Source organism: Heloderma suspectum, chromosome 10, assembly GCF_057233095.1.
Source record: "Heloderma suspectum isolate Gila_16-S chromosome 10, 16-S_ref, whole genome shotgun sequence".
In the NCBI taxonomy this organism is placed as follows: domain Eukaryota; kingdom Metazoa; phylum Chordata; class Lepidosauria; order Squamata; family Helodermatidae; genus Heloderma; species Heloderma suspectum.
Genome location: NC_139467.1, coordinates 16,657,789 through 16,683,374, shown reverse-complemented (window position 1 = coordinate 16,683,374; position 25,586 = coordinate 16,657,789). Strand labels below are relative to the sequence as shown.

The window sequence follows — 25,586 nt, the reverse complement described above, 5'->3', positions numbered from 1 at the left end:
AGGATGAGATGGCTAGATAGCATCACCGATGCAATGAATATGAACTTGAGCACGCTCCGGGAGAGAGCGGAGGACAGGAAGGCCTGGCGTGCTATGGTCCATGGGGTCACGAAGAGTCGGACACGACTGAACAACAACAAAGAACTCCAAACATAGAGGTTCCTCCTCAAGTGAAACTTCTGAGGACTTATGAAGGAAGCTGAAAGGGTTTTGACACCATGATGAAGTTTCTCAGATGGCTTACTTAAATACTTACGTAGCCTATCATGGCAGCCTGGAAGGACGCAAATGGCAGCCGCTATGGCGGCCGCCATTTGCGTCTGCAGCAACTCGTCTGCGGCCGGAACTCCGGCAGCAGACGGCCCTGGATTCTGGGGGGGAGGACCGGATCACCTCCCCCCGGTCAAGGATTCCAGGGGGAGGGACGGAACAAAGGTAAGTGAGTTTCGTACATCCCTACTGCCTCCCTGCTCTTTGCTGTTTATGTCCCTGCTTTTGCTGTGATAGGCTATGTAAATCTTTACATAGCCTATCGCACAAAAGACTTATGTAGCCTATCACGGCAAAGAGTAGGGATGAAAATGGCTTCTGCTATGCTGGACGCCATTTGCATCTGCAGACCGGCAGTGGATGGCAGGGGAGTGAGTGGACGGACCCAGACCAAGCCGGTGGCAGGTAGGATCCAGCCGGCATGAACCTGACAGGGTGGTGGAGGTGAGTGGTCCGTTCCGCCATGGACTCGGGAGGGGGGGCAGATTCTTTAGAATCTGGCCTCAGGCTCATTGGACTCTGTGGTGGAATTCTCCACCATCCCTACTTGGAGGGGAGAGCAGGGCCATGTGGTGGCTCCACTCCCAACATGCCGACCCCTCCTAGTCTAACTTTCCATTGGTGTGTTGAGAGGAACTTCTGAAAGGGGAATCTAAGCATGCGTAGCTAAACACATGATGTGTTACCAAATATGCTGTTCTTTGACATGAGCACAAATTCGCAGATGTGCTGAGGACCAGCATTCATTAAGAACCGTTAGACCTTGTCATTCATGGCTAGGGATGTACGAAAGTCACTTACCTTTTCGAAGGGTGACATTCACAGTGGGGGGGGAGGTGCTCAGTCCCTCCCCCCAAAATTATCTCCGGCCGGCTCCGCTCCGCGGCGATTCTGTGGAGCCACCGGCTGGGGTTGCCCGCAGTTGGACATCTGGCCACTGGGCAGCCTGCAGGGACGCAAATGGTGGCTGCCGTAGCCGCCGTCATTTGCATCCCTGTATTTTGCCATGATAGGCTACGTAAATATTTACGTAGGCTATCACAGCAAAAAAACACAAAAAACAGCAGACGCAAATGGCGGCGGCTATGGTGGCCGCCATTTGCTTTCCCTTTTTTTTTTGGCTGTGATAGACTATGTAAATATTTACATAGCCTATTACGGCAAAAGAGATGGGTGCAAATGGTGGCCACTATGCCATTTGCACCCCTCTCTTTTACCGTAATAGCCTACATAAATATTTACGTAGGCTATCACGGCCAAAGGAAAAAAGGGATCTCAAATGGTGGCCGCCGTAGCCGCCGCCATTTGCGTCCCCTTTTTTTTGCCGTGATAGGCTACATAAATATTTACGTAGCCTATCAGGGCAGCCTGGAGGGACGCAAATGGCAGCTGTTATGGCGGCCGCCATTTGAGGCCACAGCAGCCAGCCAAGAGACCAGCCACCGCTGCTGGAGCGGCCGCCGGAGCTGCCTCCGCCCCAGGTAAGCTCCGTCCCGGGGGGATTCCATGGAGTGGGGGTGGGTGGGAGGCTGTTCCGCCACGGGTTTTGGGGGGCCAAATGCCAGTGCATTCAGCTTCACTGAAATCTGTGGTGGAATTCTCCGCCATCCCTATTCGTGACTGATGAATTTGGTTGTGTTGCCTTCTTTGGAAGTTGACATTCCATGCCATTTTCTGGAATATGCACTATTAGGGATGTACGAAAGTCACTTACTGTTTCGTGGAATCTTTCGCGAAGGGGGGGGAGGCGCTCCATCCCTCCCCCTGGAATCCTCGATGGGGGTGAGGCACTCCATCCCTCCCCGCTTGAATCCTCGACGGCTGGCTCCGCTCCGCGGGGATTCCGCACAGCCACCAGCTGGCTTCACCAGCAGCCGGACATCCGGCCACTAGGGATGGCAGAGAATTTCTCCCCGAAACTTCGGGGGGCCGAGCGCCAACGTGTTCGGCCCCCCGAACAAGTTTCGGGGAGAAATCCTCCCCACCCCCCCGCACCCCGCCCCACCCCCCGAGACGGGACTTACCTTCCCTGAATGTCCCTCCAGGCGGCGGGTCCGGCTGGCGGTTCGTCGGATGTTCGAGCAGGGCGGGAGCAGCAGTCGGTCTTTCGACCGGCTGCCGCCGCTGCCATTGCAATAAAAGAAAAAAAAAAAAGTCCCCTGATAGGCTACGTGACGATTCACGTAGCCTATCACGGCTAGATTTGCAAAGTCAGCAGTGATAGGCTACGTCAATCGTCACGTAGCCTATCACGGGTGACTTAAAAAAAAAAAAAGAAGTGTGTATGGATAATGGCGGCCCCCATAGGGAGCCGCTATTCCCGTTCCTTATTTGGTCGCTGTAGTCTACGTAAATGTTTACGTAGACTACGGCGAAAATAAGGGCAACGCTATTTGCGTTGCCCTTATTTTCGCCGTAGTCTACGTAAACATTTACGTAGACTACAGCAACTAAATTAGGAACGCGAATGGCGGCTCCCTATGGGGGCCGCCATTCGCGTATGTGCTTTTTTTTTTTTTTTAAGTCACCTGTGATAGGCTACGTGACGATTCACATAGCCTATCACGGCTGACTTTGCAGATCTAGCCGTGAAAGGCTACGTGAATTGTCACGCAGCCTATCAGGGGGCGTTTTTTGTTTTTTGTTTTTACTTTCGCGTTCGCGGCCGGGCGAGGCGAGGCGCCTCCTCCCCAGCCTGAATTTCGGCCGGGCGAGGCGGGAAGCCTCCCCCCCGGCCTGAATTTCGGCCGGGCGAGGCGGGAAGCCTCCCCCCCCGGCCTGAACTTCGTGGGGGGAGCAGCGAAGTGCTCCCCCCCCACCGCGAACAAGCTGCGAGAAAAGGTAAGTGACTTTCGTCCACCCCTACCGGCCACTGGCTAGCAGGGATGCAAATGGCAGCTGTTGTAGCCACTGCCATTTGCATCCCTGTATTCAGCCATGATAGGCTACATAAAGACTTATGTAGCCTATCACGTCTGTTTTTTTTTTAAAAAAAAAACGCATACGCAAATGGCAGCGGCTACGGCCGCCTCCATTTGCATTCCTTATTTTTGGCCGTCGTAGTCTATGTCAATATTTAGGTAGACTAAGACGGTGAAAATAAAGGGGAACGTAAATAGCGCCCACTACGCTATTTGCATTCCCCCTTATTTTTGCCCTCTTAATCTACGTAAACTACGTAGTTACGTAGACTAAGAGGGCAAAAATAAGGGGGGAACGCAAATAGCGTAGTGGGTGCTATTTGCGTTCCCCTTTATTTTCACCGTCTTAGTCTACCGAAATATTGACGTAGACTACGACAGCCAAAAATAAGGAACGCAAATGGAGGCGGCCGTAGCTGCCGCCATTTGCATATGCATTTTTTTTTTAACCCAGATGTGATAGGCTACGTAAGTCTTTACGTAGCCTATCACATCTATGTAAAAAAAAAAAAACCACAGAAGTGACCAGACTGCAAATGCCAGCGGTGGCAGCTGGTCGGAAGACCAGCTGCCGCCGCTAGAGCTGCCGCCATCCTGAACATCTGCCCCTGGTAAGTCTCTTCCTGGGGGGGATCCACGGGGGGGCAGGCCATTCCGCCATGGATTTCAGGGGACCGAATGCACTGGCATTCGACCTCACCGAGATCCATGATGGAATTCTCTGACATCCCTATGCACTGTTGCCTGGAACAGCTACTGAAACATGATTTCAGTGGAAGCTTGGTAGCTTATTATACCAATCCCATGCAGTTATATGTTGTGATGTCAGAGAAAACCATTTGGCAGGTGGAGTTCGACAAGGTATCCTTGGTTTGGGTCATATGAACGTTCCAGTTCTTGCTGCGGAAGCCGACTGTCCACAGGGTGTTGGACCAGTTCATGGATTTTCTGGGCATTTTGTGCATTTGTTGCAGGGTTTGCAATTTGTGCAAATTTTGAGCACTTTGGGCACGTTATAGCCAAATTTGTGCAAATCCAGCTGTAATTCACATAAATTGCTCAGAATTTGTGGAAATAGCTCAGAAATTGGCACAAACTGCAAAACCCGGGAGAAAATCTGCAAAAAATGTTTGGGGAAAAGCCCACACCTTGGCTCGCAAACGCAAATGAAGTCGTACATACTGCAGAACTCCATCCAAAAAGAAAAAAAGTCCTGGATTTCCCAGCAACAGACCACCCTAATCTTATGTGACTGGTGAGTTTCATTGAGTTGGCTCACTGGGAAGTTGCCATTCCAGGCCATTTTCCAGAATACCAAATATTGTCCAAAATGGATATTGGAATGTGGTTTCTGTAGAAGTTTTTTTGGAATGTGGTTTCACACTTTTTGGAACGTGGTTTCACATTTTGGAACGTGTTTTTTTGGAACGTGGCTTCTGTAGGAGGTTTTTTGGGGGCTCATTGCACTCTTCCCATGCAATTATATCTGACTGGTGATTTGGCTCACTTGGAGGCTGCCATTCCAAGCCATTCTGTTCTGTTCCAGACATTATGCGGTTAATAATAAGAGAATATTGCAGTGGCTTCAGTCCTAAAATACTGTTCTCAAGTGTCTCTAACAAATGCCATTGTATTTGGCATGTCTGTCTGTCTGTATACAGATATATATATATATATATAGAGAGAGAGAGAGAGAGAGAGAGAGAGAGAGAGAGAGAATCCATTCTGTTCCATCTTTTACACCATCCCCTTTTTTTCTCCTCCCTGGATGGGTAGGAGAGTTTCCCATTTCAGCTGTATAGGAAGACGCCTCCACAGCTAGTATTTCCCTGGCTATTTAAACTGCTCCCCCCCCCCCCCCGTTGAGAAGAGGACCAGGGAGAATAACTATGTAATGTCGAGCTCTGAGGAGTGTTCTTTCTTTCTTTCTTTCTTTCTTTCTTTCTTTCTTTCTTTCTTTCTTTCAAGGAGTTGCTTTAGATTAGGTACTAATGCTTTGGTGGGGTGGGGGTCTCCATCTCCTCCAATCAGGAAGAAAGCTTGAAGGCAAGCATCATCCTTGCTTTCAAAGGGCGCTTTTCCTTCTCTGCTGAGGAGGTGAAGGGATAGCAGAAGAATATATGAAAAACAGGCAATCTCTCAGCCAACAACTTCCTGGAGTGTCTATGGAAGAACCTCATGATGGGTATTCTTCCTTTTATGGGTATTTTTCTCCTCCCTGCTGTGGAGGAGAAGTCATAGCGAAAGAGTCAGTGAAAGATGCAGGCAGGCAATCTCACAGCTAGCATACTTCCTGGAGGGCCCACAGAAGGACGTCACAAGACTGTTTTATGGGTATTCCAGGAAGTACACGAACACAGGAGACTTTGAAGAACAGCAGACGAGGCTTTTCACTTGTGGTTTTTAGCATATTGCCATTTTCTCTCTTGCTGGTTGACAATATCCAACTGGTTATTTTTAGAAGTTTTGGTTTGTTTAAAAAAAGGAGTTGCTTTAAACAAAGTAACTGGAAAGGCAGAAAGGCCTCAGGAGGACTTACACATGCTAATAGTAAGAACAGGTGCCCTGGAGGCTTAGGACTGCAGGATAGATTGTATAACGGAAGAACACACACGCATATCCCTCGCCCTCAACAGCTCCTCATAAGGTAAGCAGTAAGCTATCCTATCACAGAAAATGTCACTGAAAGATTCCACCCTTTCCCCCAAAATCAGACAAAAATCTTTTCACCCTTCAAGCAAATGGGTGGGAAAAATTGGCAGCCAACATTTTGGCATAGCACTGATTATTGCTGCTCCTTCCCATCTAGCCCATTGCACTGCAGAAAATGTGCATCAAATGGGGCCTGAAGACAACTGACCTCCCTGGTTTCTTATGCCAGGCATCTGAGATGCACAGGTGGGCAGCCTCTGAACATGGAGGTTTTTAGCTATTATGGCTAAAAGCCATTTACAGACCTGTCCTCCAGGTGTTTGTGTCTAATAGCTTTTGATGCCATCTAAGCTCTTGCCACAACAAGGGGTGATGATGGTAGGCACTTGAAAGATCTGGGACCCAGGCGTATGTTTCTCTCTCTCCATATATATAAATATATATATATATGTGCATGCATTTGTTGTTGTTGTTGTTCAGTCGTGTCCGACTCTTAGTGACCCCATGGACCATAGCACGCCAGGCCTTCCTGTCCTGCACTCTCTCCCGGAGTGTGCTCAAGTTCATATTCATTGCATCTGTGATGCTATCTAGCCATCTCATCCTCTGCCGTCCCCTTCTCCTTTTGCCTTCAGTCTTTCCCAGCATCAGGGTCTTTCTTTTCCAGAGAGTTTTCTCTTCGCATTAGGTGGCCAAAATATTTCAGCTTCAGCTTCAGTATCTGTCCTGCATGCATGCATGCATGCATGCAAATGCAGAAATAATTGCTAGGCTGTATTTAAAGTTCACAGGTGGCAAAGCCAGTCACTTCATTTCTGAGCCAAAATCATCTCAAATAAAATAAATTCTTCAGTTAATCTGCATCCTACCAAGGATCATCCCAACCCAATGGGAAATGTTTTTTTTTTCTCTTTCTAAGCTTATTTGCCACGCAAGGAGAGATTTTGGTGATGGTATTGCAACATGTGGGAAGGGTAGAGCTAAGCTTCCCTCCCCAGCTGCAATCCCCCTTGAAAAGTCACCTTCTCCATGGCAATTGATCTATAAGAAGAAGATGAAACCTCCCATTGGAACCAGTGGACACTCAGAACTTTGGGAATAGATCCAGGGCCCCAGGAAAGAAACTTGGGGTCCAGGCCCCATGGACCCAGGCCTAGCAATGCCTCTAGCCATGGCAATGAAGCACGGAATTGATGGGATTACATGTACTTAACTCTGTGTTGGATCTTCCCGCTGGCCACCACCCAGAGATGCACAGAGAAGTCACAGGGAGCAAAAGCGCCTTTCTTTTACTACCTGCTAACAACTGCTTTGTTGTGACCAGAAGAAGAAAGGCTTGGTTTTCTCCTGTGTCCTCAAGGATCCAGAAACCTGCAGGTGAAGCTTTTTATGACAAGAAGATAAGTACCATCATGATAGAACTTGATAATAAACATTGAGGTCCAAGCTGCTATAAGAGTTATCAGGTGACCAGTTAGTGAGTCTAAGAGTGTGGCTGCACTTGAGGGAAAACACCCTAAAATGCCTGCAAATCTGTGTGCTTTTTAAAGAGGAGTTCTTTATTTATTCAGGTATGGATTGATTTATTTGTGGAATGCATAAACCACCTTCAACCGCAAGGGATCCAAAGACTGTGTAAAGAATGTTATGAAAAGACAAATACAATACAGCAGCAATGATAACATTATAAGATAAGAGGAATAAAAACTATCGTATCTATCTATCTATCTATCTATCTATCTATCTATCTATCTATCTCTATCTATCTATCTATCTATCTATCTATCTATCTAATCAATCATCTGTCTAGTCTGTCTATCTATCTATCTATCTATCTTTCTATCTATCTATTTATCTATCTATCTATCTATCTATCTATCTATCTATCTATCTAATCAATCATCTGTCTAGTCTGTCTGACTGTCTATCTATCTATCTATCTATCTATCTATCTATCTATCTATCTATCTATGAATGTTAAAAAAAATAAAACCAGTAAAATGTAAGATACCTGGACAAACATGAAAATTTTGAATTTGTGGCAAAAAGAAAGCAAGGTCAGTGCCAAAATATTTTCCATGTGTGCATGTGTGGGGACCAGGGTGCCAATGCTGCACCCTGGTCCCCACCCTAAGGCAGATCATCACAGGCCACAGAAAGTGAGGGTTTGTTGAAAAGCACAATCTCTGTCATGGAACACTCCACACAGCAATATTTTGTCTGGTCCCACTTGTTCTAAGTGCTTTAAAAAAATCTCCAGAGAGGATAAATCAGGATAACGATTCCTATCTTCACCTCGTCCAATAGTCATAACAAATATACACAATTTTGTTTTTGTACGATTTCATTACCTCAAGCCACTTTCCAATGTAAACTGGGGTGGTAAAATGCCTCACAATGAGAAAGGTGTCTCCAGTGGAGCAAGATGGATGTATCATAAATGGTCAAGGTAAAACTTTATCTACAACTTTATTAGGATTTATTAAAAACTAATATATCTTTGTGTTGTGGGGTATTTTTCAAACCCATAACAATTTAGCTTTCTGCCTATGGTGAGGTAAATGTTCCCAAACTGAATTCCATGGTTTGTGCCAAACTATTGGCACCCAAGGTACTTAAGCTGGTTTCCCTAGACTAGTTTCTTTTGAAAATCCATGGGATATTTCTATACCAGAGGTACGTTCCTGGGTTTGGGGACATAAAGGTACGCCATTGGCAAAACTTTTTGATTCTTCAGATATTTCATGCCTCATTAATGGGTTTTTCCCCATAAAGAAAACAGTAAGTGGTACTGGTAAGAGGCTGAAATTTGGGGACATTATGCAGGTGACAGAAGACAACAGGGTTGTAGGACTATGTTGTAGGTTGCCTTCTGTGCCAATTCTGCAATGAAAAGTGCATTGGGGTAGCCCTTTAGGCTGCTCCATTTTAGCAGGGTTAAAGATTACCAGGATCAATAGTCACTCGCACCATCTTAGGACCACTAAACAATGTCATGTCTGGATAAGACATGATTGATCAAAGGAAGGGGAGTTCTGGTGGTGCAGATGCAGAAATGTTCCTGCTGTGCACCTGGCTATAGCACATCATCACCGTCTGCTATAGCAACTGTATTGCACAAACTAGGTGTTCCCTTCCTCAGTGGGCAGCAGCACTTAAGGTGGGCCAGGAACACCCCAACACAAGTGGGCAGCTGATTGTGTGGCTTTAGCATGCATGTCTCTCTCTTCCCTCAGATTCATCACAACTGTGCTGTTCAGTGACTGAGAGACCTGACATTTGCCCACCATGGGCTGCCTGAGGATCAGCGCCATGGTCTTCTCCTTCGTCAGCTTTGCACTGCTTCTCCCTGCCCTGGATTCAGATAACTGGGTGACTCAGAGGTTCCATATGGGCCTGTGGAAGATTTGTATTTTGGATTCCGGATGTTTCCCACTTGGAATGGATGTGGAAGGTAAGATCCTGCCTAGAAAATGACAATGAGTTTTCCATATTTCTTAATGCTTGCTTCTTGTTGGTGGCCCCCAAATTATGGAATGATCTCACTGATGAGGCCCACCTGGATATCTTTTTTGTTACCTTTTCAGCAGCAGGTTAAGACCTTTCTCTTCTCCTTGGCATTTGGCAGCATATGATAAGTTTTCATCTATCCTGGAATGTCTTATGGTTATGGTTGTTTGCTTTTGAGATTGTTTGTTTGAGGTTGTTTTAGATGCATGTTTCTTTTGTGTGTATTGTCGGTTCATGTCTTTTTTATGTAAATGGTTTTTAATCTCTGTATATTATATTTTAAAGGGGCCGCGGTGGCTTAGTGGTTAAGACGCTGAACTGCAGACTGGAAGGTCGGCAGGTCAGCAGTTCAAGACCCAAGTGCTGCGTGACGGAGTGAGCTTCCGTCTTCAGTCCCAGCTTCTGCCAACCTAGCAGTTTGAAAGCAAGAAATTGCAAGTAGATAAATAGGTACCGCCTCGGCAGGAAAGGTATCAGCATTCCGTGCACCTCGGTGTTCAGTCATGCCGGCCACATGACCATGGAAGCATCTTCGGACAGTGCTGGCTCTTCGGCTTAGAAACGGGGATGAGCACCGCACCCTAGAGTCAGACACGACTGGTTGGGGACACCTTTACCTTTACCTTTATATTATATTTTTAATGTTTTTCATCTTTGTAAACCTCCCAGAGAGCTTCAGCTATTGGGCGGTATAGAAATGTAATTAATAATAATAATGATTATTGTTGTTGTTGTTGTGGGACAGTTGATAGGTCAACCCTCTGATTATCCTATGTGACCAAAGTTAACTCCCCTGCTGTTGCATACACCGGGCACTTTCAAAACGTCTGCCTGCAGGGAACTCTTGCTGCATTGACCGTTCTGTGGAGAAAGCCCTGTTGTAGATCAGCCAGAATTTCCCTCTCTGACAGAGGGAAATAACAGAGGTTTTGGGGGGTGCTGTCACTCAGTTCACACACTGGGTTCTTGACAGACATACAATGAAGCAGCTGGGGGAGGGGGAGTTCAAATGACCACCAAAAGAGCAGCAGGAGAGGACATCAGGGTAGCAGAAGCAAGCTCCACTTGATTCTTGCAATCATGATGGTGCCAAGATTTATGGGAGTTTAAAATGCAATACCACACATGTTCAGAGCTTGTTGGGGGGTGGGGTGGGGGTGGGCAGGGTTAGCAAACAGTCTATCTTATAAGGACTGCAGAAGCAGTTGCAAAGCAGGGGATGGTGGTTGGTGGGGGAAGAGAAATGTAAGTTGTGTGCTTCACCATTGAAGTAATACGCAAGGCTGTATGAAGCCCCTGACCCAGACCCATAAGAACATTAAGTCTGGGGCCTAAAATTACCTAGCTGTACCACTGCAGGCCTAACTTTTGAGTATCCCCTGTAAATCCATGTGAAACGAGTGTGTATCTTAAAACGCATCCAACACTTCTGTTCAATCTCTTTGGTAATATGCACTTTTAAAATTCGAGGGGCACAGGAGTGCCCTTTATTTAAGGCTAGTACCAAAACAAGAACACCAACAGCAAAAGATTCCGCCATTATAGGTGTTGTGATGTCATTGTTTATACAAATAACACCACTTGAGCTAATAACGTGAAGTGTGGCACCCGCTGATCCTCATGATGGGGTAGACAAGGTGAAGTGCTGGTGAATGGAGGGTTAGTTGTAACAAGCACAACATAATTACTGATCACGGAGCATGTCAGTTAAGGCATGAGCCTTAGCTTCCAAGTCCTAGCATTGTGTAGGGATGTCAGAGAATTCCGCCATGGATCTCGGTGAGGCTGAATGCCAGTGCATTCGGTCCCCTGAAATCTGTGGCGGAACAAAGCCCCCTGCCCCCTTCCTGCGAAAGGAGCATGAAATGGGATACTTTCATGCTATTTTGTGAATTTGCGTTCCCTATTTTTGCTGTGATAGGCTATGTAAATACTTACGTAGCCTATCACGGCTAATGCAGGGACGCCATTTGCATCCCTGCGGAGGCCGTGATAGGCCACGTAAATATTTACATAGCCTATCATGGCCAAAAAAGGGAACGCAAATGGCGGCCGCCATAGCCGCCATTTGCATTCCCTTTTTTGGCCATGATAGGCTACATAAATATTTACGTAGCCTATCACGGCAAAAAAAACAGGAACACAAATGGCGGCCGCTACGCCATTTGCCCCCCTGGTTTTTTTTGCTGTGACAGGCTACGTAAATATTTACGTAGCCTATCACGGCCAAAAAACAGGAACGCAAATGGCGGCCGCCGTAGCCACCGTCATTTGTGTCCGCAGGCTCCACACGGTGCCTGCGAATGCACCTGGCCTGCAGCTGTGCAGAATTGCTACAGAGTGGAGCCAGCCGTGTTAAGATTTTGGGGAGAGGCGCAGAGCGCCTCCCCCCAACCGTGAATCACCCTGTCGAAAAGGTAAGTGTGACTTTCGTACATCCCTAGCATTGTGTAGCTTGAACCAACATAAGATAGCCTTAACCCTGGCCTTCAACCAGTGGATGGTTGTGCTGGTGGCTAATAATTAAATCTCACCCTTGGCTCTCAAGCAGCACAAGAAGTGATGACTGCATTTTTTAAAACCATGGCTGTATGCCAACAGTCTCCTTGAGCTGCTGCAATTGAGATGTCTTTTGGACAACCGCAATATGGTGAAAGAGTTTTGACCATCTTTTTTTCTTTTTTCTTTTAAACCTGTTCGAAGGGAGAAATCGTAATTTAATTTACAATCCATTTGTTTAGACTTGTATTATTTGAAGTTGATTTTTTAAAATTGTATTGCTTATATTTTTAGTTAGAAAAGGACTTAGTTTGAATCAGTTTGACTGGAGGTAAAAAAAAAAAAAGACCTAGGGATGTGGTCAGCTTAGCTGAGGTATCAAGGGGGGTAAACAGTGTAAAATTGACTTACTTTTTAAAGAATGAAGATGAGCTAATTATAATTGATATTTTCAATGGCGAGTTGATAAAAATGGTCAGTCCACTTGAAAACAGATTCGCTTAATGCCAGAAGACGTACACAGGATGCCCCCACAATATTTTCCCAACAAGGCTACAGAGAGTATTTCAGCCTCAGCTTGGATGTTAGCCTAACTTCAGAAGGTTGGACAGGTAGAGTCCTTGGAACCAAGACACTTCAAATCTCCCACCAAAATAGGAGACAAAGTTGCCATGGTTTATCTCCTCTATACCATTCATGGGCTTGTACTCTATTGGCCTAGAGCCCTGCTTGTCACAGCAGATGAGAGAGGAGGCAGCCAATAGGAGCATGGAGTGAATGGGCAGCCAAAGCCACCACTCTAGAATCACTAGGCTACATCCAGGTGGCCTGCTGAGGATTCAGGTATCTGGGATGATGTTGCAGTAGTAGCAGGAGGTGATCTGTTTCACTCAAGACAATAAGCCACGTTGGGTTATCACTGTGGGTTGTTTCAAGGTTGCTTCTCATTACATCTGAACCTAGAGCAGCTTTTTCTTTGTCTTGGGTTGCCTTCCACAAATAAGCCACCCTGAGAACCCATGGCTTCTTGCTGGGTAAATCAGGGTGGGGTTTTTTCAGGGTAGCTTGTCGTGACATCCGAACTTTGCACTGTGACTTCATCATGGGTGGTTGGAATGGCTAGACGCCCACCCAGCAAGAGCAGTGAAAACCCCTGCTGCTGCTTATCATATCTCCATCCTCCCTCATCCCTTTTCAGTGTCCTCCCATGCACCAAAAAATTGCGAAGAAAGGACACCAAACACTGACCTGAACGCATTGGCAAATGTTTTTTTAGGTCGTGCAGAAGTGCACACATTTGAAGGTCAGCTGTATGAAATTTGCATATTTTCCCCCTCCACATTACTGCTCTCCCCTGAAATTTGCATATGTTTACCAATCCCCCTCATTCCTTACAAACTGCCTTGATTTTTTTTTGTAACTTTACCAATCTCTATCACCGCTCTGCCTTGAAATTTGCATAATTTTAGCGATCCCCATCATTGCTCTGTAACCCATATGTATATTTGACAGCTAACAATGGAGATCAGTGGAGGGAAGCAAAAAGCATGAAGCAGGGTGGGGGGAGGGGGGAGCCAAAAGTGGCTGGTGGCTGCAGGAGAAGGAGCTTTTGGGGCAAGTGTAATTACTTTATTAATATGTGAAGCAGCCTTTAAAAAAAAAAAAAAGTGTTCACTAGCAAGGTAAACCCTGAAGTGGAGGATGATATTGACAAGCACATTGACAAGACGGGAGATATTGGTGTGCTGGGCTAAATAGAGGACAGGCAGACTTGCGCTCCTGTGAACTTGCGCAAGACCCTGAATAAAATGTTTTTAAATAAAGTTTTAGAATGTGTTAGTCCGCTAATAAGGCTCAGAAAAGTATAGGCATTTGGCAATCTGATGTGGGAGGGGGGAGTTTCCCCCATGAGCCAGCAGCCCAATGAACCAATTACAGAAATGGTGCTGACATAAGGAATGAGGAAACTAGAATTTCTACCACAAAGCCACCTGGTCTCACAAATCCCTTGGCCCCCTCGATGGCCTTGTAGGCCCCTTCCAACCCTACTATTCTATGATCCTTAAGCACGCACACACACACAAAAGGAGAGGCTTCAGTCTCATGCCTTTAATTCATTATTCACAGGTTCATTACAAATGCAAATCCTCAAACACTCTCTGGCTGCAAAGGAATGCCTCCAGGGGATTCAAATGGGATCACCGAATGTTGCCCGCAGTTTGAAAGGGAGGCTTTCTGGCTAGGCTAACTTAGAGAGGGAGGTCCCGCCCCTCTTGTGATGCTTCCCTGCATAGCCTGTCACTCATCGCTAACCGGGTCGACCGTCTGAGCTCCGCCCGTGACGTTTCCCTCTTAGCTTTGTGCCGCTGCCTTGCATCTCTTAGGTCACAGTCCTCAATCCCCTCCTCCTCCTGCTCGCTGCTTCTCACAGCGGGGGCCAGGAAGAAGCTTCATGCCCAGCCACCTGGGAGTTGGTAACCTGAGAAGCATGCCTACCCATATCTGAATTGGCTTGTGAAAATGCCTCCCCCAGTTCTGGCTGCTCCTCTGCTCAATCTGAGTTGCTATCTCCCTGTGCTCAGAATCAATCCTGACACCTGGGATATGTGCCAGGACTGGGTGGGAAGACTGAGGGGGAAACAAGCCAGGGCAAGACACAGAGCCCCCATCTGTTGGAAGTAATGAGCACACCACCAACCCAGCCTGGCTTATTCTCAGGGTGGCTTAGTGTGACGTGTGAACTCACCTTACAATTATTTACATGGAGGTGACTGCAGGATCATCCCTAGGAATGTTGAAGAAATCCAAAATGGATTCAAGTTACTTCTGATTTCTGTGAATTGGACCTGCAGATTCCACGGTGGGTTGGCAACTTCTGTGTAGCATGAGTTCTGTAAACTTGTGGAACTTTTTGTTTTACTTTCCAGACTTGTACACAATTTTAGTTGTATGAAAATATGGAAGTTGCTGGAATATATATACCATTTTTAAATTATGCACACATATACAGCGTTTTATATATCTCATCTCTCTTTAGCGTCTGCTGTCTATCACTCTTTACTTGTGTGCTTTGCTCATTGATTGCATGCTGATCTAAAGGAAAGAAGAAGAAAAATTACGTGACAGCAAAAGCTATGTAAATTGCAGCTGATATTTTTGTGGAGTTTTCCAAAGTGGGGAGGGATACGCTTCTGTCAATGAATGAATGAGGAATGAAAGATGCCTGACAAGCCACAGACAGAACAGGTTAAACAAAATCCATACATCCTTAGTCATCCCACAGGGTGATCCTGCTGGAACTAGGGATAATAGAGAATTCCACCACAGACTCAAATGAGGCTGGATTCCAAAGAATTCGACGTTCAGAGTCCACTGTGGAGTGGCTGCACTTACCTCCAGATCTGGGGGAGATCCAGTGGGGTGGCTCTCTGGCTCCCTATAAGACATGATACGCTAATTAGCTTATTAGGTTATCACAGGAAAATTTCAGCCATAAATGGCATATTGTATGCCATTTGCAGCTGTAAATAAAGCACTTACTTTGACCTAAATACAGCCATAAACAGCTGCAATTTAGGTCAAAATCAGTGATTTATGGCTGCAGATGGCAGAAAATACTCCATTTAAGGCTGTATTTTTCCCACGATAGGCGAATGGCTGCCACCATTAGTGTATTGGGTATTACAGGGAGCCAGAGAGCTGCTCTGCCAACTCAGGCAGACACGACTGGGCTCCAGAGGATTCTGTGGGCCCCTGAGAAGCCCGAATTACCCCTACACGGACCCCCCCCAGGACCAGACAGTGGGGGGGTTGTACATCCCTAGCTGGAACAGGCAATAAGAATCACAGTAAAATGTTTGTATAGCAGTGCTGGGATGAAGGGTGGAGGCAGCTATTAAACAAGAGCTTTGCAATGATGCTGACACAGGGTTGGCCCTAGCATTAGACCATGTGAGGCAGATCTGATGACATTGCACGATGATGTTGGAATTAAGTGGGATGGGGGGAGATATGGTGGGGCAGGGAGAGATATTGAAACCTTCATAAAGGCGACTGTTGTCCTCCTCCCCATCAAACCCACCTCTCTCTCTTGCCTTCCTGTAGGCTTCATTAATGGCACCAGAGCTTTCATGCTAATGGCAGCAGTCGGTGGTGCCGTCTCCCTCTTCAGTCTTTGCTTCTCATGCTGTTGCCCACATGTTGGCTCCGTCTCCCTGGCCAAGATGGCGGCCATAGCCAGCATTATAGCAGGTATTATGGTTAGAGGTTTTATATCGACTTAAAATGTTATATTAAACTCCTTCTATGCTATCTTTTTGCCATTCAGCCATGTTCAAGCATCATGAATTCAGGAAGAGTGAACAAGCAAGTCTGGCTGTGCACTTTTCTGGTTGCTCCTGCTTAGGTCCTGCTGCCGGGAGAGAAAGGGGAGGGGGAGGGGGCACATCATCAGCTCCTGCAATTGGCAAGCAGCATGAAGCCCTGTGGATCAGCCAGTCATAATATAAATACTTGGAGCCTGTATTTAGGGATGTGCAAAGCAGGAGAACTTTAGGTCACCAATGTTCTCTGAATCCCATCTCAAAACTTGTTTTGACCTGAGTCCGTATCAGATGGTGAGCTTCTTTTTTTTTCTTTCCATATGAAAATCCATGCATATTTTCATGTGTATTTTTCCAAATGTACGCATCAGTTGTGCACATCTTTGCAACGTACACATCCTTCTCCCATTGATTAAAGTGTGTTTGTGAGATTTTTTCAAATATATGCATTTTTTCACATGCATTTCTCAAATGTGCCTGTGCTGTCAAACGCAGGCCGTGGGTGGGGGGAGTGTCTGTGAATTGCAAGCTTGGAAATGTATGGACTTTGACCGTAGGTTGCGTCAGAGTCTTTGTTCAGTCCAGAAGATGTGAGCTGGATACATTCTGATAGGGATGTCAGAGCTTTCCGCCACGGATCTCAGTGAGGCCAAATGCTAGGGATGGGGGAGAATTTCTCCCCGAAACTTCGGGGGGCCGAGTGCCAACGCATTCGGACCTCCAAAGGTTGTTCGGGGAGAAATTCTCCGCCACCACCCCACCCCCCGCCCAGGATGGGACTTACCTTTCACGAATGTCGCTCCCAGCGGCGGGTCCCGGCGGCGGTTCGGCAGGTCTTCGTCAGGGGCGGGGGCGGGGGCGGCAGCCGGTCTTTCGACCGGCTGCCGCTGCCGCCATTGCAAGAAAAGTAAAAAAAACCACCGCCCCTGTGATAGGCTATGTAACGATTTACGTAGCCTATCACGGCTAGATTTGCAAAGTCAGCCGTGATAGGCTACGTTAATCGTCACGTAGCCTATCACACAAATAGCGTTGCCCTTATTTTCGCCGTAGTCTACATAAATCTTTACGTAGACTACAGGGACCAAATAAGGAACGCGAATGGCGGCTCCCTATGGGGGCCGCCATTTGCGTACGCGCTTTTTTTTTTTAAGTCACCCGTGATAGGCTACGTGATGATTAATGTAGCCTATCATGTCTGACTTTGCAGATCTAGCCGTGATAGGCTACGTAAATCGTTACGTAGCCTATCACGGGGCTTTTTTTTTTTTTTACTTTTCTTTTGACGTTCGTGGCCGGGGAGACGGGGCGCTTCTCCCCGGCCTGAATTTTGGCCAGGCGAGGTGGGAAGCCTCCCCCCCCCCCGGCCTGAACTTCGGGGGGAGAAGCGAAGCGCCTCCCCCCCACCGCGAAGCAAGCTGCGAGACCAGGTAAGTGACTTTCGTACATCCCTACCAAATGCCACTGCATTCAGCCCCCCAAAATCCATGGCGGAACGAAGCCCCCCCCCGCCCCACCACACCATGAAAGGCACGCAAAACGGAGCACTTACCTGGTGCCATTCACGCTGCTTCGCGAATGGCGGCCACATCTGCGGCCACCATTCGCTTCCCCATTTTTGCTGTGATAGGCTACATAAATACTTACGTAGCCTATCACGGCTAACACAGGGATGCCATTTGCGCAAGACAGGGGCGCAAATGGCGGCTGCTATGCCATTTGCGCCCGTTTTTTTGACGTGATAGGCCAGCTCCTTGGTATACACCTGAGCTGAGGGCAATGAAGCAAGAGGGGAGACGGCTAGAACGCAGGTGGAGGAAAACCCGTGCTGAGTCTGACCGAACACAGGTAAGAGCCCACTATCAAGCCTACTCTGTGACGGTGAGGGTGGCAAAGAGGCAGTTCTTTTCCACCAGCATTGCATCTTCTCATTGTCATCCAGCGGAGCTTTTCCGAGTGGTTCACAGCCTGTTACATTCTGGGCCAGGGAGAGAGACGGTGGAACCCTCGGTAGCACGCTGTGACAAGTTTGCGCGGCACTTTGAGGATAAAGTCGCTCAGATTCATCATGAATTGGACACCACCATTAATGCAGTTCCATTGGTGGAGGCGTTCAGAGCACCGTCTGGTCCAGTTTTATTGGATGAGTTTCAGTTACTGAGGCCTGAGGATGCGGACAAGGTGCTTGGCCAAGTCTGTTCGACCACTTGTGTGCTTGACCCTTGCCCTTCATGGCTTATTAAATCAAACAAGGAGGGGTTGTCCGGCTGGGTCCAGGAGGTTGTAAATTCCTCCTTGAGAGAGGGAGTGGTGCCTGCTGCTTTAAAAGAGGCAGTAATTAGACCACTCCTGAAAAAGCCTAACCTGGACCCAGAGGATGTTAACAATTATAGGCCAGTGGCCAACATCCCCTTCCTGGGCAAGGTGCTTGAGCGGGTGGTTGTAGGACAGCTCCAGGCACTCTTGAATGAAACGGATTATCTAGATCCATTTCAATCGGGCTTCAGGCCTGGTTTTGGAACGGAAACTGCCTTGGTCGCCCTGTGGGATGACCTCTGCCGGGAGAGGGACAGGGGGAGTGCAACCCTGTTGATTCTCCTGGACCTCTCAGAGGCTTTCGATACCATCGACCATGGTATCCTTCTGGATAGGTTGTCTGGGTTGGGAGTTGGAGGCACTGCACTACAGTGGTTCCGCTCCTACTTGGATGGCCGATTCCAGAAGGTGGAGCTGGGAGATTATTGCTCTGTGCCATGGCAATTGTGCCATGGGGTTCCACAGGGCTCTATTTTATCCCCCATGCTGTTTAACATCTACATGAAACCGCTGGGGGAGGTTATCCGGAGGTGTGGGCTGAGGTGCCACCAATATGCGGATGACACCCAGCTCTACCTCTCTTTCTCATCAAAACCAGGTGAGGCAGTGGCTGTTCTGAACCAGTGCCTGGGCACGGTAATGGACTGGATGAGGGCTAATAAACTGAAACTCAATCCAGACAAGACGGAGGTACTGTTAGTGGGTGGTTCATCTGCCCGGCTAGGTGATATTCAACCTGTTCTGGAGGGGGTTGCACTCCCCCTAAAGGATCAGGTTCATAGTTTGGGGGTGCTCTTGGATCCAGAACTGTCACTTGAGGCACAGGTGAACTCAGTGGCACGGAGCACTTTTTATCAGCTTAGGCTGGTATACCAACTACGCCCTTATCTGGACAGAGATAGCCTAGCTACAGTTATCCATGCTCTGATAACTTCTCGTCTGGATTACTGCAATGCGTTATACGTGGGGCTGCCTTTGAAAATGGTCCAGAAACTTCAGCTGGTCCAAAATAGGGCAGCAAGATTGTTAACAGGGACTGGCCTGCGAGCTCATATTACGCCAGTACTTTTCCAGCTGCACTGGCTGCCAGTCCATTTCCGGGCCCGATTCAAAGTGCTGGTGTTAACATTCAAAGCCCTTAACGGCTTGGGGCCAGGTTACCTGAAGGATCGCCGCCTCCCATATGTGCCTGCCCGGACCTTAAGATCATCATCAGCAGCCCTTCTCCGTGAGCCCCTGCCAAAGGAAGTGAGGCGGGTGGCTACTAGGAGGAGGGCTTTTTCTGCTGTGGCACCCCGGCTCTGGAATGAGCTCCCTAGTGAGGTTCGCCTGGCGCCTACATTGTACTCCTTTCGGTGCCAGGTGAAGACCTTTTTATTTTCCCAGGCTTTTTAGCTTTCTAAATTTTTATCTTTGCTGTTTTAAATCTGTATTTTAAACTCCTGTACTGCTGCTAGGTTTTATTGTGGTTGTATTGTTATATTGTGGTTTTAATGTTCTATATATTTTAAATTGTTTTATTGTGTGTTGTTTGGTTTTAATTTTTGTGAACCGCCCAGAGAGCTTCGGCTATTGGGCGGTATAGAAATAAATAAATAAATAAATAAATAAATAAATGTAAATATTTACATAGCCTATCACGGCAAAAAAACAGGAACGCAAATGGCGGCCTCCATAGCTGCTGCCATTTGCGTCTGCAGGCTCCACACACCTGCAAATGCACTCGGCTGGCGGCTCCGTGGAGTTGCCGTGGAGCGGAGCTGGCCGAGTTAGGATTTGGGGGGGAGGTGCAGAGCACCTCCTCGTCACTGCGAATCACTCCTTCGAAAAAGTAAGTGACTTTCGCACATCCCTAGAAAAAATGGACTGAAATGAATTTCTCATACTTGTCTTCAAAGCACTTTCATGCTTGGTTAGCAGAACACTTCTGTCTGTCTGAATAACTGACTTCAGGACCCTAAACTGGAGAACACACCCTCCAGGCCTGGATTTGAGCTCAGCTGCATATGGGCCAGGCGTGGGTTTGACACCTTGCAACCTTGGTAAGGCCCAATTGGTCTCCTGGAAATATCTGACTGTCAACGCACATCCCAGCAGTTCCCCTCTGTGATGAAACATGGAGGGGAGTTCTGCCAGAATACATGGCTGCATAGAGGGGTGTTAATACATGGTCTTTTTGGCTCCTAGGAATTTGTGCCCTGGTTGCCATAGGCACCTTCACAGGAGGGCTGTATGGAAACTATGAGCAGAAGCTGCAGCCATCCTATAATTGGCCTCCTGTTGTGGTCTTGGTCTCTGCGCCTCTCTTCTTATTCTCTGGTATGTTCAGAACAGGAATGACATTTCTTAACACATAGGGTTCCCAGACTTCCCAAACCCCACTCCGCACACACAGACATTTTTACTGGACCTTTGTAATATGTCTCAGTGCCTTTTATTACAGAATAGTTACAGATGGCCACCTCATAATTTTTCTGAATGACTGTAGTAGGGATGTTGGAGAATTTTGCCACGGATTCCAGGGAGGCCGAATGCCAGCACATTCAGCCCCCCAGGATCCATGGCGGAACGAAGCCACCCACCCCACCACCCCACGAAATGGGCCCAGAATGGAGCCTACCTTTGTCGGCCATTCTGGTGCTCCCTGAATGGCGGCCGCATCTGCAGCAGCCATTCGCCTCCTTTCGAATGGCTGTGATAGGCTACATAACTATTTATGTAGCATGTGACGGCTAACACAGGGATGCCATTTGTGTCCCTGTGGAGGCTGTGATAGGCTACGTAAATATATACATAGCCTATCACGGCAATAGGTAGGAACGCAAATGGCGGCTGCTGTAGCCGCCGCCATTTGCATCCCTGTCTTTTGCCATGATAGGTACGTATATATTTACGTAGCCTATCACGGCCTCCGCAGGGACACAAATGGCATCCCTGTGTTAGCCGTAATAGGCTACGTAAATACTTACGTAGCCTATCACGGCCATTCAAAAGGAGGCGAATGTCTGGCTGCGTGTGGCCCCTGCTGACGGCTCCGCGGAGTTGCTGCGGAGCAGAGACGGCCAGGGAGAATTTTGGGGGGAGGAACGGAGCGCCTCCCCCCCCCACCATGAATGACCCCAGACAAAATGGTGAGTCAATTTCGTACATTCCTATGGAACAGAGCTGAGACATCCTTCTTTCTCTCTTTCTGGGAAAAGTTGGCCACTTTGCAGAGTTTTCTCTGAATATTCCACACCATAATTTTGTGCTGGCAGCCATTTCCCCCCATGGTGCCCAGAACAATGCTAGGGCCATGGCATTGTGGAGTTTTGAAAATGGCACCTAGGTAGGGATATAAGAAAGGCTCTTACCTTTCGCGGATTATGTTGATGGTGGGGGGGGAGGCGCTCCGTCCCTCCCCCCGGAATCCTGGATGGGGGGGGGAGGCGCTCTGTTCGTCCCCCCCCCCGGAACCCTGGCCGGCCGGCTGTGCTCCGCAGGGATTCTGCGGAGCCGCCGGACGGCTCCACCAGCAGCCAGACATCCGGCCGCTGGCTAGCAGGGATGCAAATGGCAGTGGCCATTTGCGTCCCTGCAGTCAGCCTTGATAGGCTACGTAAATGTTTATGTAGCCTATCACGGCTGACTTAAAAAACAACAACAATGCGCGTACCCAAATGGCGGTGGCCACAGCCGCCACCATTTGCGTTCCTTATTTTGGCACGTCTTAGTCTACGTCAAGATTTACGTAGACTAAGACGGCAAAAATAAGGGGAATGCAAAAAGCGTAGCGCGTTTTTTTTTAAGTCAGCTGTACGTACACATTTACGTAGCCTATCACTTTTTTAAAAAAAACTTAGCCGTGATAGGCTACGTAAATCTTTACATAGCCTATCACTTTTTTTAAAAACTGGAAATGGCGGCGGCGGCGGCAGCCAGTCAGAAGACTGGCCGCTGCAGCCGCCGCCGCCAAACCGCCGGCGGAGCTGCTGCTGCCAGGAAGATCCGCCCCAGGTAAGTCTTGTCCCGGGGGGGTGGGGGGGGTGGCAGACCATTCTGCCACCGATTTCGGGGGGCTGAATGCGCTAGCATTCAGCCTCCCTGAGATCCGTGGTGGAATTCTCTGACATCCCTATACCTAGGCTACCAAAGCAGTTGCTGGTGCTTCCAATGTTATAAAAAAAAAAACTTGTGGGAAAAGGAAAGAAACTATGCTACTGCCATTGCTAGTTATGAGCCAAGCCCCCAATAAAATGTTGAAGAATTTCTCCTTCCTCCTGGAGAAATTCAGTGAAATGGAGTGTGTGTCTTCATGCCCCCCCCCCCAATATCTGTATCTACATATAGGATGAAGAATTTGAAGGCACCATTTTCACAAGGCTCTATTCTGGAGTCATTCCCCAAATATACTACTGTAGGCTTCAGGTGGACGTTCACAGCTACCTGGGGAAACGGAGGGCCACCACCTGTCAGTCCTGGAGGAGATGTCTATCAATGGAACTAGGCTTGTGGGATATGTGCTACCTTGAGTACCTGAGGCAGTATGCCTATGTACACCAGTTGCTGGGGAACCTGATGTACTTGTGTCCTGATGCTGATGTACTTGTGTGCTGCTTGTGGGTTCGTGGTCAACAGCTGGTTGGCCACTGTGTAAGCAGAATGCTGGACTAGTAGGGATGGCGGAGAATTTCTCCCCGAAACTTCGGGGGGGCGAGCGCCGACGTGTTCGGCCCCCCGAACAAGTTTCGGGGAGAAATCCTCCACCCCCCCGCACACCGCACCGCCCCCCCCGGGACGGGACTTACCTTCGCCGAATGTCCCTCCTGGCGGCAGGTCCAGCCGGTGGTTCGGCGGGTGTTCGTGCGGGGCGGGAGCGGCAGCCGGTCTTTTGACCGGCTGCCGCCGCCGCCATTCCAATGAAAGGAAAAAAACAAACAACGCCCCCTGATAGGCTACGTGATGATTAACGTAGCCTATCACGGCTAGATTTGCAAAGTCAGCCGTGATAGGCTACGTCAATCGTCACGTAGCCTATCACGGGTGACTTTTTTTTTTAAAAAAAGCGCGTACGGATAATGGCGGCCTCCATAGGGAGCCGCCATTCCCATTCCTTATTTGGTCGCTGTAGTCTACGTAAAGGTTTACTTAGACTACGGCGAAAATAAGGGCAACGCAAATAGCGTTGCCCTTATTTTCGCTGTGGTCTACGTAAATCTTTACGTAGACTACAGCGACCAAATAAGGAACGCGAATGGCGGCTCCCTATGGGGGCCGCCATTAGCGTACGTGTTTTTTTTTTTTAAAGTCACCCGTGATAGGCTACGTGACGATTGACGTAGCCTATCACGGCTGACTTTGCAAATCTAGCCGTGATAGGCTACGTTAATCGTCACGTAGCCTATGAGGGGGCGTTTTTGTTTTTTTTTAACTTTCGAGTTCGCGGCCGGGTGAGGCAGGAAGCCTCCCCCCCGCCTGAATTTCGGCTGGGCGAGGCGGGAAGCCTCCCCCCCGGCCTGAATTTCGGCCAGGGCGAGGCGGGAAGCCTCCCCCCCCGGCCTGAACTTCGCGGGGGGAGCAGCGAAGCGCCTCCCCCCCACCACGAACAAACTTTGAGGACAGGTAAGGGACTTTCGTCCACCCCTGTGGACTAGATGGACCCTTGGTCTGATCCAGCATGGCTCTTCTTACGTTCTTATACAAGACTGGGCTATATAGTGTCATGGTCTGACTTGGTATAAGTCAGCTTCATGTGTTCAAATTTGACTCACCTATGATTTCCAGATTTGCCAAGTCCAAGAGGGATTCTTTAATAACAGCCTCACCATCATCTCATTTAGAGGACCAGGGGCCACTCCCAAATTCGCGTTTATACTTTCTCTGCTGGTGCTCCATTGGCAGGTGTTAGGGGTGTCTGATTCATCCAAATCTTTGAAACACTGGCTTCTTAAAAATAAAGTCTCAAAATACACCAACCATGCAAATTGGGTAGAAGAGATCTTGGGCTATGCACATGAGAAGACTTTAAGGATCCGTCCCTGACACAAGTAGGGAGATCACCCAGCTGGGAGGAGCCAGGAATCAGTAGCCGACCGAGATAATATTTGATCTCTTGCCTAAACCAATCCCTTTTCTCTCCTAATAGGTGCACTTGCTTGTAAAGTACACACCAAAATGCTCAGACACTCTTCGTCCATAATATAAATACACACAGTTATACAGACAACTGAGTAGTACATATAAAGAATTCTGAACATCAAGGGTCATCCTAAAGCAAAAATTCTGAGAAACTCTGAAGGAAGCGAAGAGAGTTTTAAAAACCGCAATGAAGTTTGTGTGCCTTTGTGCTTTTGTGTGTGTGTCCTTTTTGCACTTTGTTGTACTTTTATGTATTTGTTGTACTTTTTTTGTACTTTGGTACTTTTGTGCTTCCTGACATAAATAAATAACAAATAAAATGTGTCTAGTCCATTGAATTGCAGACTGTGAAGATGTAATGGCCACGTATATGAAATACTCAGAAACTAAACATCTCTCTCTGTTCCTCTCCATGAATGAGGCAATGGATTTGTGAGGGGGTCCCTTCTCATTTAGCCCCAGGCCCGTTCACTCTCCATAGATGCAGTAAATATGTGCAGTGGCCTTGGTTTAGCCCACACCAGAAGTCATGTTCAAAGAACACTTGGAGGGGAGAGCAGGGCCATCATGTGGTGGCCCCCCTCCCAGCAGGCTCATCCTTCCTAGCGCTACCCTTCCTTCACATGTTCAGATGGATATTTGTTTCAGTAGGAATGTTGGGAGCCTTTACCTTTGTTGTTTCGCTGCCTTAAAGAAAGACATAGAGCAACTAGACTTAGTGCAGACCCATTCAAACCATGACTAACGAGTCAAGTTGATTTCACCGGGTCTACATTAAGTATATTATTATTACCATTATCATCATCATTACTACTACAAATTTATATCCTGCCTTTGTTCCACTTGTAAGGAACTGAAGGTGTTTTACATGGCCCTCCTCTCCATGTCATCCTCACTACAACCCTGTGAGGTAGGTTAGGCTGAGAGTCAGTGACTGGCCCAAAGTCACCCAGTGAGCTTCATGGGGGGGGGGGCTCTA

The 25,586-nt window shown here is 47.8% G+C and overlaps 1 protein-coding gene across 1 annotated transcript; it reads left to right on the top strand.

Moving 5' to 3' along the window:
- The first annotated feature begins 5,527 nt into the window (after positions 1–5,527).
- LOC146337821 (claudin-15-like) lies at positions 5,528–24,931 on the top strand. Its single transcript, XM_084815315.1, has 5 exons — positions 5,528–5,838; positions 9,080–9,297; positions 15,957–16,103; positions 20,678–20,809; positions 24,615–24,931. The coding sequence occupies exons 2-5, from the start codon at positions 9,132–9,134 to the stop codon at positions 24,671–24,673; spliced, it is 504 nt and encodes a 167-aa protein (XP_084671441.1). The 5' UTR covers positions 5,528–5,838; positions 9,080–9,131; the 3' UTR covers positions 24,674–24,931.
- Positions 24,932–25,586: the final 655 nt, after the last annotated feature.

Bases quoted from the DNA above. Each gene is read 5' to 3' on its own strand.
- LOC146337821 (XM_084815315.1), top strand. From the start codon at position 9,132: ATGGGCTGCCTGAGGATCAGCGCCATGGTCTTCTCCTTCGTCAGCTTT. The intron at 9,298-15,956 runs GTAAGATCCTGC...GCCTTCCTGTAG, and splicing joins ACTTGGAATGGATGTGGAAG to GCTTCATTAATGGCACCAGA. The intron at 16,104-20,677 runs GTATTATGGTTA...TTTGGCTCCTAG, and splicing joins CATAGCCAGCATTATAGCAG to GAATTTGTGCCCTGGTTGCC.